The sequence below is a fragment of the Neoarius graeffei genome, chromosome 14, assembly GCF_027579695.1.
Source record: "Neoarius graeffei isolate fNeoGra1 chromosome 14, fNeoGra1.pri, whole genome shotgun sequence".
Taxonomy (NCBI): domain Eukaryota; kingdom Metazoa; phylum Chordata; class Actinopteri; order Siluriformes; family Ariidae; genus Neoarius; species Neoarius graeffei.
In genome coordinates this window covers 23,142,525-23,159,863 of record NC_083582.1, presented here as the reverse complement: position 1 = coordinate 23,159,863, position 17,339 = coordinate 23,142,525, and the positions used below count along the sequence as shown (strand labels likewise).

At 42.9% G+C, this 17,339-nt stretch overlaps 1 protein-coding gene across 1 annotated transcript in view; it reads left to right on the top strand.

Moving 5' to 3' along the window:
• rfng (RFNG O-fucosylpeptide 3-beta-N-acetylglucosaminyltransferase) overlaps positions 1–17,339 on the top strand; it is a 48,745-nt gene that overhangs the window by 16,106 nt on the left and 15,300 nt on the right. The window contains exon 2 of the mRNA XM_060939442.1: positions 5,478–5,953. Coding sequence (XP_060795425.1) covers positions 5,564–5,953 — 390 coding nt within the window. The 5' untranslated portion in view covers positions 5,478–5,563. The remainder of the gene's footprint in view (positions 1–5,477; positions 5,954–17,339) is intronic.

Sequence of the window (17,339 nt, the reverse complement as noted above, 5' to 3'; positions counted from 1 at the left end):
CCGCAGAAAAAAAAACAGCAAGATCACTCACTGGAGTGACACCGGAGTTTATGGCCACAAGCAGACCAAACTATAAAAAGACTGTCTGCAAAATAAGTGCTGAAATAGAGCTCACAAACAACGCGATCTCTCTCTGCTCGGCAGCAGGCGGGAACTCCGTGAGCTTCTCCCTCGCGAAGTGATGAAACATCTCAAAAAGCCCGCGAACTCGCGGGCATTAAACATATACCAATTACCATTGGCTGACATCAAAATTCAAATAAAACTACAACGAGCAAATAAGTCTGATTGGTCCGAATGCACAGAACGTCACAACACATCAGAACAGTGAAAATATTCCAAACCACAAGGCATTATGGTAAATGGAGTTAATTACACAGAAAATAGGGCAATCCAATATAGAGTATAAAATACAGTGTTATTTTAGAGGACCTTACATATTGATCTCAGAAGGTTTTTTGCTGCTCCTTGGAGCGCTGGAGCAGGAGCTGAGGGTGCAGTTCAGCAGGAAACATTTCAAGGATGAAATAGGGAAAGCCAGCCATTTTCTCATATTGGTCAGTTGCGTTTAAAATGAAGCCAACCAAAATGTTAACAAAAAGTGCCCTGTCAATTAATTTTTTTTTCTCATGGCTAAAAGGTAATGCTGACAAGACATATATACAAGTGTAATGTTAATCAGTCAGTTGTTGGAACGACTAGCTATTTTGCTACCTTTTAAGCATATTTAAACGGATGAGTTTGAACAGACTGACATGTTGTCTTTGATAAAAACTTGTGCGAGAAATAAATCAAGAAGGCTATTCTGGAGCTATTGTCAACTTTGTGATTAATCGTTGTCATTGAAGCTTTGCAGATGAACTCCTTTTGTAATATTGAATACTTAGGACATGACTACCTTTCTCTTTTCAGTGAGGTCACAAGATAGAATGACTATGGGAGGTGGGTGTGTAGACAACACGTGGGCTAAGACATGTAATCAGTATACTCTGGATGAGACTGTTGTTCTTGTGTGGAAGTTATGTTGACTTAGCCATGACTTTGTTTACAGTTTTGCTAGTTTTACACACACACACACACACACACACACACACACACACACCACACACACACACTGGTGATGACCACCATTTTCATATAAAGATGTTACTTCAATTTGACCAATGGGGTGTGTGTGTGTGTCCTGACTCATACACTTAATGGATTTAGGGCAGTGAGCATGTGCTGTCCTTGACTACCGTGCAGTGGAGTAGTAAGGTGTCTCCTTCCCTCCATTAACCTGGGGTCGTGCCTTGAGCAAGTACTAGCAACCCTTCGCTCCTGCTGGTCAGGGTTATGACCAAAGACTGGACTTGGCAGACTGCGCTGAGGAGACCACCACCTGGTGGTTCAATGGGCAGGAAGGCAAACCCAGCAAAGCATTTGTGGAATGCAATCGGTGCACAGTGCAACACATAGAACACTGTTGGCTATCCACTGCATCCTAACCTAGCTGCAGCCATGTTCATTCTGTCTTGCCCCAGACCCAGTTAGGTCGGGACGAGAGAGTAAGGCTGATGGCTGCGCAACTCTCTCTCACACTAATCCAAGTCACGTGCAAGTCATGACTTGTGGGCATAACTTCAGTGCCTGGATTGGCCTCATCATTTACCTCCAGACCCACAACCGCCACCCACCAAATTGAAGTCATGGTCATTGTAGGTACAGCCACCCTTTTAGAACTACAGATCCCATCAACCAACTTCCGTGATGACCTACGTCACGCCTGGGCGGGATTACCTACGTCACATCCTCCCGGAGTCCATAAGTGACTCAACCACACTTCCGTCTTTCTCTTTGGCGCTGTGAACCACGCGGTAACAGACATAAAGAGGCACTCTCTCACTGGACCATCCGAAACCACGACTTCTACCTGGCAAGAAAGAAGATTCAGCGCGTTTTTGTTTACCACTGGCCATGGTAAAACTACTTAAATCGCACCATCTCACTCAGATTGAGTTACAACCGGTTTTTATTTGTTCATTATAAGTAACGTTACGACTGCAGCCCAAAACGGTTAAAAGTTTGAAGCGACCGGATTCCTTCTGACTTAATCGCTGTGCGCATTGTTTGATCAGAGACTTTTCCTCACGAACGCTGAAGTTCAGACCAAGAAATTCTCTGCGCTTTCACGGAAGCCTCCACGACCTCTGTGAACTCCAGAAGTTTCGGAACATCTCTGCATTCTTGCATAGAAGCAAGATACTGGAAGTAAGACTGGCATTTTGGGCAAAACTAGTCTTAGGAATTGGCTTTATGAAGTAGTGTGAATTTAAACTCAGGAACTGTTTAATTGTGCACACTATAGACACTGTGTTAAATTGATCGTTGTTCTATGTGTCCTCTCAGTTGTTTTAATAGATAAGTGTTGCATGCCCTTTTCCTATCCTTTCTAACACCTTTAATTTCATTATTACACATATTTTGACCTCATCAAGGTTTCAGTGGATTTAGCAATGTTATAAGCTAGTGGGTTAGCTAGCAACCAGGACTAATCCCTTTGTCTCGAGGGACCACGAGGTGGGATCTCCACCTGCCCCCCACATCTCAGATAACATTCACTCACACACACACACCCACATATATCACTGATGACCAAAACAGTTAATTACAACCCCGATTCCAAAAAAGTTGGGACAAAGTACAAATTGTAAATAAAAACGGAATGCAATGATGTGGAAGTTTCAAAATTCCATATTTTATTCAGAATAGAACATAGATGACACATCAAATGTTTAAACTGAGAAAATGTATCATTTAAAGAGAAAAATTAGGTGATTTTAAATTTCATGACAACAACACATCTCAAAAAAGTTGGGACAAGGTCATGTTTCCCACTGTGAGACATCCCCTTTTCTCTTTACAACAGTCTGTAAACGTCTGGGGACTGAGGAGACAAGTTGCTCAAGTTTAGGGATAGGAATGTTAACCCATTCTTGTCTAATGTAGGATTCTAGTTGCTCAACTGTCTTAGGTCTTTTTTGTCGTATCTTCCGTTTTATGATGCGCCAAATGCTTTCTATGGGTGAAAGATCTGGACTGCAGGCTGGCCAGTTCAGTACCCGGACCCTTCTTCTACGCAGCCATGATGCTGTAATTGATGTAGTATGTGGTTTGGCATTGTCATGTTGGAAAATGCAAGGTCTTCCCTGAAAGAGACGTTGTCTGGATGGGAGCATATGTTGCTCTAGAACCTGGATATACCTTTCAGCATTGATGGTGTCTTTCCAGATGTGTAAGCTGCCCATGCCACACGCACTAATGCAACCCCATACCATCAGAGATGCAGGCTTCTGAACTGAGCCCTGATAACAACTTGGGTCGTCCTTCTCCTCTTTAGTCCGAATGACACGGCGTCCCTGATTTCCATAAAGAACTTCAAATTTTGATTCGTCTGACCACATAACAGTTTTCCACTTTGCCACAGTCCATTTTAAATGAGCCTTGGCCCAGAGAAGACGTCTGCGCTTCTGGATCATGTTTAGATACGGCTTCTTCTTTGAACTATAGAGTTTTAGCTGGCAACGGCGGATGGCACGGTGAATTGTGTTCACAGATAATGTTCTCTGGAAATATTCCTGAGCCCATTTTGTGATTTCCAATACAGAAGCATGCCTGTGTGTGATGCAGTGCCGTCTAAGGGCCCGAAGATCACGGGCACCCAGTATGGTTTTCCGGCCTTAACCCTTACGCACAGAGATTCTTCCAGATTCTCTGAATCTTTTGATGATATTATGCACTGTAGATGATGATATGTTCAAACTCTTTGCAATTTTACACTGTCGAACTCCTTTCTGATATTGCTCCACTATTTGTCGGCACAGAATTAGGGGGATTGGTGATCCTCTTCCCATCTTTACTTCAAGATGCTCTTTTTATACCCAGTCATGTTAATGACCTATTGCCAATTGACCTAATGAGTTGCAATTTGGTCCTCCAGCTGTTCCTTTTTTGTACCTTTAACTTTTCCAGCCTCTTATTGCCCCTGTCCCAACTTTTTTGAGATGTGTTGCTGTCATGAAATTTCAAATGAGCCAATATTTGGCATGAAATTTCAAAATGTCTCACTTTCGACATTTGATATGTTGTCTATGTTCTATTGTGAATACAATATCAGTTTTTGAGATTTGTAAATTATTGCATTCCGTTTTTATTTACAATTTGTACTTTGTCCCAACTTTTTTGGAATCGGGGTTGTAAAAGTTAGAAGCGACCGGATTCCTTCTGACTTAATCGCTGTGCACATTGAATAGTAATATTCAACTGCTATTACTCCATTTTTATCGTTGTTATAATAAATTCAATTATTCTGAAACTGTGATTTGTTTTTGCTGATATATCCTTGAAGTCACACAATCTAAAAGAACTCCAAATTGCCTTTATCCAAGGTGTATGAGTGCTATTGGCTGTCTATGTAGTACAGTAAGTAATACATTATTGCTGCATTGGTAGTGATCATAATAATTTGGAATATACCATAATTTAGCTGTTTGGTAATTTATTATTAAGCACCAAAATTAATGGTATTATTAATGAGACTGATTTGAGACTGATTTAATGAGATTGATCACTCAAGACCAATTGCACCCACATCATCTTCCACCCCTAAGGATGAACATCATACCTGATGGAATCCTGGAGCATTATGAAAGCTATGCCAGCAGCTAAGTGAGCAAGCGGACACGGAACAGGGAAGGTAACATACTGCAATGGATTTTGCTAAAGGATGGCAGTAACCATTCACTTGAGGAGTTGGCTCAGTTGTCTGCCTGAACAGTGCTTGATGTTTAGTCTTTGTCTTTATTCGTCAGGGCATAATGAACAGATTTCGCCACAATTTTCATTGTCAAATATTTTTTCCATTTATGTTGTTACAAATTATTCATCAAATAAGGTGAACACCCATCATAAACATTTTTGTTGACAAAAGTAACACTGTCGAATGTGCATACTTCCATGTTATATGGTACACAGAAAGTAGTGTGTAATGATCTGTAGGGTGTCAATACTAAGTGGGCGTTTAATAGTAGTTGAACGGTACCCAGAAGATCTACTACGTCCTTGGTATGCAAATGTGCTACACTATGCTATCCCATAAGTCAGCTGGAGCCTCACCGGATGGTGCGACATGGACACTCCATCTTTTATTAGCTACAACAAGCTATATATAAAATATAGCCAATATAAAATACACACACATGGTATATAAAGGTATATTAAGAGGTACTGTTTTGTTTACTGTTCATGGGAAGAGCAGCCATGTTGATTTGCCATTTCTTGCTGAATTGGGGATTAAGTTTCCAAGTAGGAATTCTTTGGATGACACAAACTTGGATGGCATACATTTTACTTTTCCTTTGTACCTATCTGTAATAGTCACTTTTGACATTCTGGGCTTGCTTCTTTCTCTCTTTTTTTCCATTTGATTTCTCCTACAGACTGCAGCTCGTTACATTGAAGATGGGCACAGGGAAGGAGAGGTGGCTGAGCCCAGGTGGCTGAGCTGACACTGAGCTAAGGAAGAATGCATTTGTCTCCAGTTGGCACGAACAGACGTTGCTTCCTGGCCTCTTCGGCCCTCTGTGCCATTGTGCTGCTGCTGATCCCAACTCTCCAAACGCCACAGCGGCAGAGTGAGCTGCCCCGACCTCTACCCCATACTAGGCCTGCTACAGGAGAAAACGCCACAGGCTACAAAGGTGCTAGTAACCTTAAGGACAGCAGAGTTTTTGGTCTGCCCTTTCCTAGTGACAAATCCCAAAGGGACTCGATAGATGCAGACTTCCTCAGCTCACGCTCCAAAGAGCCTCTGGGACCGAAAGACCTTTTTATTGCAGTTAAAACCACCAGGAAATATCACAAATCACGTCTGGAGCTGCTTTTCCAGACCTGGGTATCCAAAGCCAAAGAGCAGGTAAGAGATACATCTGAACTGTTAGTTGAGTGTGTGGTAGTACTGAACTGCTTTGACTGCAACTCCTCAAAGCCAGAAGTCTGCAGTGTGTGATATTCCATTTCCATGAGCTAGTAGGAGCAGAGTTTATTTCGTTTCTAGATTGGAACATGTTTCTTTATATCCATTAGGGGTGGCACGGTACACACAACTCACGGTTCGGTACTACCTCGGTTCTGACCCTACGGTTCGGTACATTTTCGGTACAGTGCAGGAAAAAAAAAAACGTAACCAAAAGGCTATCCTCAAAGGCAGCTTTTTATTGTTTAAATCCCCAGCTGAGATAGCTGCAACTTTCTGTAATTAAAACAAGTGAGCAAGCACCACATTGAATTGTCATATATTGATATCAATGTATGACTATTCATGTATAGGTGCATCAGTGCAACACATGACCTTTTTGGGTACTTTAACATACAATACGCACGAGTGCCTAAACACTTTTTTACATTCACGTAGCTCAGTGCACATGAGCTATAGGCCTCACAGATCACAACATAACACTGTTTAAAACATTTGCATTTCACAATAATCAACTGTGTACAGCTGTGTACTGTCCACCTTCATTCAACTTTAAGGTTTTTCTTCAAAAAAAGTTTGTCTACACTCTCAGTGCTGAGTGCCGATCTGGTGGCACTGACTGTCACCTGCTGTTGAAAAAACCCTTTCACTGGGTACTGAAGTGGCAGGTATGGCCAGGTAACTTTTTGCCAATACGGCTAGATTAGGATAAACAGACTCATGCCTTTTCCACCAGGAAAGCGGGTCAGAGTCAACTGAGGTGCAGTCCTTTGCCATGTAACCACTGACTTCTTCCTTCAACTGCTGTTGCAAATTAGGCTGGTTCCTTTGGTCAACTTTGAACAGTGAGCCAAAAAGTTCTGCCATGGCTGACCTCTTTGAAGGAGGTTGGGAGGAGGATACCTCTGACTCTTCTGCCATCCCTGGCAAAGCAGTGGCCTGGGCCTGTGAAGTAGATGGACTGTCCTCTTCTGCAGACAGGGGGGTGTCATTCTGCAAAATCAAATGACAAAGACAATAATATTAAAAAAAGAATTATGGAGTTAGAGTAGATTATTCCCTTAAGGAATAACATTTATAGTCAGTATATAAAACATAATAATAATAATAATAATAATAATAAGTGCAATCAGAGATGGCAACCTGGCCCCAAATTTGTGGATGTGCAGTAATGTTTCATTGCAATATTGAGATGCCACCTACAGGCGTTTTTTAGTATTGCAGGTAGACAGTCATTGCAATACCTGGCCAAACCCCATCTGGGGAAGCAGGATAATGATAATAATAATAATAATAATAATAATTTTCTTATATGCATACCTTTTCTGCTCTGCCCAGAACTTCTCTGATGAGATCTTCATGAACTTTCTGCTGACAGGCTGGATCCAAGTGATTGAGTGTTTTGAACCTGGGGTCCAGTGCTGTACATTTATTTAAGAAGTCCCGGAGGTCTGGGTCATCATATCGGCCTTGAAAGTTGTCCCTGATGGCATTTTTCATGTCTCTTGCAATTGGAGAATCAGCTGTATTTGTTTCTGTTGATTTCAGAAGTGTAGTTTGCAGTGGCAGGATCATGGAAAGGGATGGGGTGGTTTCTGTGCTGATTACTGCCGTGATGGTCTTCAGAGGCTTCGTCACGTCAACTATGGCCTCTGCGTGGGACAGCTCCAGATTGGAAAGATTCCCGATGTCTTTGCTTCTCACATTCATCTCTGCTAAGGCAGAATAAACAGCAGCTTGCTGCTCGAGATACCGCTCCACCATCTCGAAGCTCGAGTTCCACGGCGTTGCGACATCATTAATGAGGCAGTGTTTCGGCAAGCCCAGCATTTCTTGCTTGCACTCCAAAATGTAGGCTGCGGTGGTGCTGCGGTGGAAAAATGCGACGGTAGATCTCATTTTTGCAAGCACATGCGACACCTGCTTGATCTCGAGGGCTTTTTTTGTGGCCAGGTTGAGGGTGTGTGCAAAGCACGCGATATGCGGACCGAGCCCTGCTTCACCGACGGCATTAACAATGTTCCTCGCATTGTCTGTGGTGACGGCTATGGGCATCCCAGGTCTTTCTAACTTCCATTCGGTCACGACTTCGTTCAGCTTTTCAGCCAGATGGGTGCTTGTGTGTTGTTCGTGTAAGGGGCGCATTTGCAGGACTACGGTCCTCATGTCCCACTCAGAGCTGATGAAATGAGCAGTGATGGTCAGGAAACTTTTGGTTGCCCGAGAAATCCATGAATCCGCGGTGAGCACAATAGAATGCGCAGCTTTTAACCCCTGTTCCACAATGTTCCACACCACTGACTTAAATGATGATGGTGGGTCTTCTAGCTCTTCGCCACTCGCCATTGTTAGCCCTCTCTCGCAACAACAACAACCTAACAGTGGTACCTTCCCACAGAGCAGAGTTTCAGAGATGCCTACTAGTACGGATTGGCCGTATTTTGTACGGAAAAGTTACGTAAATGCGATGTTGCGGCAAACAGTGTTATTCTGTACGGATTTATTATAAAGTCTTAAATTCCAGTGAGTTGTTTTTAAATGTCCAAGCGACTTTTTCAATCCATGCGCGATTCACCGCTATTTATTTTTACGACAACCGCACATGCTGTGCGTGACATGCGCAGATGCCGCACATGCTGCGCGTGACGGGCGCAGATGCCGCACATGCTGCGCGTGACGGGCGCAGATGCCGCACATGCTGCGCGTGACGGGCGCAGATGCCGCACATGCTGCGCGTGACGGGCGCAGATGCCGCACATGCTGCGCGTGACGGGCGCAGATGCCGCACATGCTGCGCGTGACGGGCGCAGATGCCGCACATGCTGCGCGTGACGGGCGCAGATGCCGCACATGCTGCGCGTGACGGGCGCAGATGCCGCACATGCTGCGCGTGACGGGCGCAGATGCCGCACATGCTGCGCGTGACGGGCGCAGATGCCGCACATGCTGCGCGTGACGGGCGCAGATGCCGCACGGGAGGAGGCCCCGGGGAAGACCCAGGACACGCTGGAGGGACTATGTCTCTCGGCTGGCCTGGGAACGCCTCGGTGTTCTTCCCGAGGAGCTGGCCGAGGTGCCTGGGGAAAGGGAAGTTTGGGCTTCCCTGCTTAGACTGCTGCCTCCGCGACCTGGTCCCGGATAAAGCGGAAGAAGACGAGACAAGACGAGATCACACACACATGGTGCTGCTTCTCAGTAGTGGAAATGAAACGCTCAGTATCGGGACAAGTGAAACACAGGTCTCAGGTGTTCCTCCCACAATATACGGTAGAATGGCCGTGCATTACACCCAGTCAAAAGGGCAATGGATACGCGCACTGCAAACTGTGTAGAACTGACATTAACATCACTCATGGTGGTCGCAATGACTGCAGGCGGCATGTCAACTCCAAAAAACATGTGGAGTATGCTGAAATGGTGAGTCAGGCGGAAAGTAAATCTGGGGGTATCCAGCAGTTTTTTACGAAATCTGTGGATGAAAAGACACGGAACGTGACACGTGCTGAAGCGGTGATGGTTGACCTATGCTTGGAGTTGAACTTGCCAATTAGTGCCATGAAATGTGAGTTAAACTTATTCAGTTTCTTTTTACATGTATGATTTTTATTCACTGAAATATCAAACACTGGCTGTACTACTTTAATTCAAAGTCTTTTCAGTGTTGCAAGTACAAATGTACATGTAGTATGATCAAAAACAGAATTTTATGATTAGTGTTGTTGGGATTGTGGCAAAAAATTGATCATTCCACTGTTTTAAATACAATTATAAATGTCATTTTATTCACTGTCTCTTCTGAAGCATTATGCTGAAGTATTTATATATTGGGACATTTAAGATAACAATGTCGGACTCTCTTTGGCATGAAATAAGAAATTTAAAAAAAAAAATTTTATTAGAATCCGTTAACAGGTAGAACATTTTGCCAGGCAATATAATACTTTTGAGGAGTTACATTCAATACCAATGATTGGTAGTCAACCGTAATGTCTGCAAACAGGGAACACTATTGTATTTAGAAAAATGTGAGAAATTGTATGCTCTAGAAATTTGTTGAGTGGAAATTCAATTGAGATGGCTGCTCGTGTTTTGTTTATTCAATTCACACAAAATGGTACTTTTTAATAATTTAAATGTTAAACATATTGGTATATACACCTCTTTATAATGGAAATGTGCATAAATTAATGTTACTGAAAGTCATTCCAAAATACTGAAAAGTGTTTTCAAGAATACTGAAATTCAAAATTTGGGGTAGGCATCTCTGGAGTTTGTATTTGAAGGTGGAGTTTGCTACCTAGACCAGTCCATGTCTATGGACATGTCTATGGACCAATCAGAGCTTGCAGGTGGCAGTGGTTAAATGTGTCCTGAAGGAAACTCTTGAGAAATAACAGGTCCGCGTTCAGATCAATATTAAACTTCTGTACCATGTGTATTCTCCGTGAAAATGCGCGCACCGAACCGTGATGGTTCGGTACGAATACATATACCGTGCCAGGCCTAGTATCCATGCATGCCTTTCCTGGTGTGCTCCTCTGAGCTACACAATGGGCTTTCAACATGTGTGCTGTTGTTCATTTGAATTAATGAAATTACAAAATTTCACCGGGACTCTGAGAGAGGAGCAGGATGAATACAGCAATTTTTACCGGAGCTCCAGCGGAGCACCATCTCATCTCATTATCTCTAGCCGCTTTATCCTGTTCTACAGGGTCGCAGGCAAGCTGGAGCCTATCCCAGCTGACTACGGGCGAAAGGCGGGGTACACCCTGGAAAAGTTGCCAGGTCATCACAGGGCTGACACATAGACACAGACAACCATTCACACTCACATTCACACCTACGGTCAATTTAGAGTCACCAGTTAACCTAACCTGCATGTCTTTGGACTGTGGGGGAAACTGGAGCACCCGGAGGAAACCCACGCGGACACGGGGAGAACATACAAACTCCGCACAGAAAGGCCCTCGCCGGCTACGGGGATCAAACCCGGACCTTCTTGCTGTGAGGCGACAGCGCTAACCACTACACCACCGTGCCGCCCGCGGAGCACCATACCTAAGAAAAAATGGTAAACCCATCGAGTCTTTTTTTTTTTTTTTTTGTGGTTTGTACAGTGGTGCTTGAAAGTTTGTGAACCCTTTAGAATTTTCTATATTTCTGCATAAATATGACCTAAAACATCAGGTTTTCACACAAGTCCTAAAAGTAGATAAAGAGAACCCAGTTAAACAAATGAGACAAAAATATTATACTTGGTCATTTATTTATTGAGGAAAATGATCCAATATTACATATCTGTGAGTGGCAAAAGTATGTGAACCTTTGCTTTCAGTATCTGGTGTGACCCCCTTGTGCAGCAATAACTGCAACTAAACGTTTGCGGTAACTGTTGATCTGTCCTGCACACCAGCTTGGAGGAATTTTAGCCCATTCCTCCATACAGAACAGCTTCAACTCTGGCATGTTGGTGGGTTTCCTCACATGAACTGCTCGCTTCAGGTCCTTCCACAACATTTCGATTGGATTAAGGTCCGGACTTTGACTTGGCCATTCCAAAACATTAACTTTATTCTTCTTTATCCATTCTTTGGTAGAACGACTTGTGTGCTTAGGGTCGTTGTCTTGCTGCATGACCCACCTTCTCTTGAGATTCAGTTCATGGACAGATGTCCTGACATTTTTCCTTTAAAATTCGCTGGTATAATTCAGAATTAATTGTTCCATGAATGATGGCAAGCTGTCCTGGCCCAGATGCAGCAAAACAGGCCCAAACCATGATGCTACCACCACCATCTTTTACAGATGGGATAAGGTTCTTATGCTGGAATGCAGTGTTTTCCTTTCTCCAAACATAACACTTCTCATTTCAACCAAAAAGTTCTATTTTGGTCTCATCTGTCCACAAAACATTTTTTCCAATAGCCTTCTGGCTTGTCCACGTGATCTTTAGCAAACTGCAGATGAGCAGCAATGTTCTTTTTGGAGAGCAGTGGCTTTCTCCTTGCAACCCTGCCATGCACACCACTGTTGTTCAGTGTTCTCCTGATGGTGGACTCATGAACATTAGCCAATGTGAGAGAGGTCCTCAGTTACTTATTAGTTACCCTGGGGTCCTTTGTGACCTCGCGGACTATTACACACCTTGCTCTTGGAGTGATCTTTTGCCGCTTTTCCACTACAAATGCGGCTGAGTCGGGCTGAGCCGTGCCGTGCTGAGTGGGGCTGTTGGAGTTGCATTTCGACTACAACTGCGCTGAACCGTGCTGGCTGGAAGTGGGTGGACACATTGGGTGGAGTTAGCGAAAGTGGGTGGACGTCACGTGATGTCGTTAAGCGGCGCAAACCGTGACATCAGTGATCTTTTAAGCGGTAGTCTCACGACCCGGATAGTAAACAATAAACATGGAGGACATGGAGTCGTTAGTGTTGCTGGTCTTGGTGCTGTGGCTTGTTGTCACCGACAACGCCAACAGATACTGGCAAGAGCATATAGATGAGGCGAGGCGCATAAGGCTTCAGAAATTCTCGTAATTCTTCTTCTTCCGGGTTTACGGTGTTTACAGATCCCAGCGTACTCGCGGGGCGTGTGTGGGCATGTGAGGACACTCCTCCTCACCAGTCAGTGCACTGGGGAGTGTCTGCTCACGCCCCCAGCCTCACTCAGCTCGGTTTGGCTCGCTTCAGCCCTACTCCAAAACCGTGCGAGTTTTGGGTGCTAAGCAGGGCTGAAGCGAGCTGAGTCGTGCTGTTTTGAGGTAGTCGAAACGCGAGCCATGTCGGGCTGAAGTGAGCTGAAGTGAGCTGAAAAAGGGTAGTGGAAAAGGGCCATTAGTTGGTCGACCACTCCTGGGGAGGGTAACAATGGTCTTGAATTTCCTCCATTTGTACACAATCTGTCTGACTGTGGATTGGTGGAGTCCAAACTCTTTACAGATGGTTTTGTAACCTTTTCCAGCCTGATGAGCATCAACAACGCTTTTTCTGATGTCCTCAGAAATCTTTGTTCTTGCCATGATACACTTCCACAAACATGTGTTGTGAAGATCAGACTTTGATAGATCCCTGTTCTTTAAATAAAACGGGGTGCCCACTCACACCTGATTGTCATCCCATTCATTGAAAACACCTGACTCTGATTTCACCTTCAAATGAACTGCTAATCCTAGAGGTTCACATACTTTTGCCACTCACAGATATGTAATATTGGATCATTTTCCTCAATAAATAAATGACCAAGTATAATATTTTTGTCTCATTTGTTTAACTGGGTTCTCTTTATCTACTTTTAGGACTTGTGTGAAAACCTGATGTTTTCGGTCATATTTATGCAGAAATATAGAAAATTCTAAAGGCTTCACAAACTTTCAAGCACCACTGTACATGTACCACCAGTCATACACACCGCCTCGTGGCCAGTGCTAGCCAGTAAAGAAATAAAACAAAAGAGACTGGCTATGAAATAAGAAAATTCTACAACCGATTCTCCTGACAACAACAGATTGGAGCTCCGCTTTTAGGCAGTGCCTAAATCTGTATATTAAAGATGCAGCTAGAGGTGGAGGACAGACAGGATGCCTGGTGGGGAGTGTCTAAAAAATGTCAGGAGGGATGTTTACGGGTGAAAAGGCAGTGTGTTTGCTTTTGTGCAAAATTGATTGCAGGCTAAGTACCACCCCCCCAACAAAATTTTACTGGAGGGTTAACTGTTGGCTGAAGACTATTCATAAACAAAGAATCAAATGATTTTATAAATGATGACTCAAAAGAATCAGTCTTTAGTTAGCAAACTGGTTTGGCAAAGAAAATTCAACATTTCTACCTTGGCTGCACACACATTTACATAAGTGGACAAGTAATTGCTGTTGAGTAACAGTAGTACCCAGAGAGAGCCATTTCACAATTAGCCTCCTAACCTCAGATTATGGGTTGCAGTTAAATTGTGTTAGCTTGGCAAACACAAAGGATCTTTTCACAGTTTAAAGCTTAGGGTGTCTGTTAAATTATTTTGCTGTATAAAGTGCTATTAACAATCCCATATAATTTGATCTCAGGTTTCATCCAAAGCAGCTTTGGATGAAACCAAAGTGTACAAAGTCTTGTATAAAGAAGTGTACAAGATTTTATATAATAGTATTAATTTCCTGTAAGAGGAGCAAAAGGAAGCCCTCTGAAAGAGGCTTTTGTTCAAGAAGTTTATTTTGCCACGAGCCATAATAATTGCCAAGAGCGTGCAGGCCAGACATTATTTATTTGGACGAAGTGGTTAAGAACCAGTGCCGGCTGGTAGTCTTTCAAACAGAGGAGGCTGGTCGGTTATGATATTTCCAGATTTTAAAAGAAAAAACACATCAGTTTTGCCCATACTCTTGCCTCTGATCTGGCTGATTGTTGGCAGGGTCACAAACTGTGAAATAACAGGTTCTTTTGGCCCATTAGCCTACTGTCCAATATACATGATGGTGGTGTTTGGGGGGAGGGGGTATATTTTAACATTTTATTTTAAAATTGTGGCATGTTTAAAAATTGATCGTTATTGAAAGCAGCTCTTTGTCAGGAACCTCAGCAGTAACAGCAGAGTGTTCTGGAATAGGCACAAGCACTGACCTTGGGGAGCCAAACATAGAGCTGGGTGCCACACATTTCATTCAATGACACTTTCCCTATATTTTACTTATTTTGACTGAGAAACGTTTTTTTGACAATTTTGATAACCCTTCACTTTTAATCCAGGTCTGTAGTGTGAAATGTTCTCGGCTGTGTTTTTGTTTAAAAATGTTTTCCAAATTGTAGCTGTGTTTAATTCATATCCAGAGAAATGTATATTCCAATATAATATACTCAGCATAAACATTTTAAATAGATTCTATATTTTTGGTCCATCCATGACGTATTACTAAAGTAGCCTATTTACTGTTGTTGATGTGGGTCACTTGCTGTTAGCCAATTCACTTTCTCGTACCAGGAGAGCTGAAAGGAACGAGTATTATTCCCTACCTTTTTCACCAAGTCAGTTTGAGGCGTTGGTCTTCCCTGCTCTTTAATTTTAATTTTTTCCTCGAAAGGAAGACTGACAAATGGCTTCGCCAAAATTAAATCAACACCGCTTGGCATCCATGCGCAGCTTTCTTGCTAGCTGACTAGCCCTCTCAAGTTCAGTCACTCAAACGAAATTTCTGGAACCAAGATAGCAAACTTGACAACACTATATTTACACTTTATTTACAATGAAAATATATACAAACTAAAAAAGCTGGTAGAAACTGTATGTAATGAATGAAATCGAAATGTAAGCTGATCTCTTACAATACACCACACCACTTGCGAATCCACATGGGACTGAACTGAAATTCACCGCTCCCTGTCTATATTTGAAACAAGCTGTCAATCAAAGAAAATATCCGGCCGCTTTCACCAATCACCAGTCTCCTCGCAGAAAGCTTTGCCATGTCCCTCCCACTGTGAGGCTGGGAGTCTGGTGGGCAGGCATTTTCGCAATATTTGTCCAATAACCGTCTTGCATTTTGATATTGAAAAGCGCATAGCTCCCAAATGCCATTGAAGTCCACTGAGGCTGGGCTGCATCGCGCTGCCACGAGGGGGAAAAACTCACGCACACATTAGGCGAACTGGGGAAAGTTATGACGGAATGATTTCGCACTGTAGTTGGGTTGAGCACATATATTTCTATGATTCTGGATCTGAAATAGCAATGTTATAAGGTCGGCTATAACACAAGCCTAGCGCAATTCATCCTACACGATGTTCGTCATTTTTAGAGGAGGCTGAGCCTCCCTCGTTGTCTTAGAGCAATCGCCCATGTTAAGAACCATGTTTCTAAAGAGGCATGTTAGGATTACTGATGCAGCATAATGCTGAAACGTAGCTCAAGCATTCCCAACCAACTACATTCACTGAACCATTTTACAGCTGTATTCTCCCACAGGGCTGTTCACTTCTTCTTTGTTCAAAAGGTGTTTATTAATTTTCTCTGATTGCAGTTCCAGCAGCATGGTAAACCACAGATTTATATTAATGCACTCATTCTAATACACTACACAGGGTCTTGTATGGTGAAACTTTCCACATAAGCAGATTCAAACCATTTGTAATTGTTGATATGATGTTCTTTGTATAAAGTTTCTGTAGAATTTATAGGAGTCTCCTTTTAATAATTCGCAGTTTAACAGTCAGCAGTATAAAGCTGTAACTTTGTGAGTTCTCTGCTTCACATCATGCCCAAGAACAGACTTTATCACGATCACTATAATGCTTTATCAAAGACTGACCAAACAATGTGGAAATATCCAGTGTTCAGTATATCACTTACTTTCATACATGTCAAGTTATACGGTTTCCCTGTATTTTGTACGGGAAAATGCAATTTTTTGGCGTACACTGATTTTTATACGGGAAAATTACCTTTTGTATCAGAGATTTTTTTTTTTTCCGTTACTCCGAGAATTTTCTTAGCAGCCACCATTTATTTTTTCAAACACGCATGCCCAATGAAACGGAACCATTTTCGATTTATGTGGTTTTATAGTTGCACGTGGTTTTCTCAGTCATTTAAGTACATCGGCTCAGACTGCCCAGACTTCTTTTTGTTTTTTGTTTTTTTAATATAAAGTTTTTACTATTTTGCATGTAGGAAAGCTTTCTCCATCATGAGAATAATTTAGGGAGGCGATACTGGGAGTCGCTGTTTATACGATGGCAACTGTAGTTACCTGGTGGGGGTTTTTTTTTTTTTTTTTTTTTTTCACTTCCCTGAACATTTTAATTACTGATAGACATTATATGTAGACACAGATGACCAACACTCGTTACTACCATCAGTCGTCAGTAAACTGGAAAAGTATTGAATGAAGAGTGGTAATGACCATTGGTAACCTGTCTCTAAAATGTGTAGTAGAGGATGGAAGCAATTTAACACCATCTACATGTTTGCCATGCTCTGATTTTCTTTTATTGACCAGGAAAATAATAGATGTATATTGGGGAAAGGCCTTTGATGTAAAAACTGCTCTGGGTGTTGCCAGGTTTCCAATGCTGAAGAAGAAACCTTTGTCACATGCACAGTGAAATTCATCCTCTGCATTTAACCCATCTGAAGCAGTGAGCGTGTGCGCGCGCGCACACATCCAGAGCAGTGGGCAGCCACACTAGAGCGCCCGGGGAGCAGTCAGGGGTTAGGTACCTTGCTCAAGGGTACTTCAGCCCAAGGCCGCCCCACGTTAACCTAACTGCATGTCTTTGGACTGTGGGGGAAACCAGAGCACCCAAAGGAAACCCACACAGACACGGGGAGAATATGCAAACT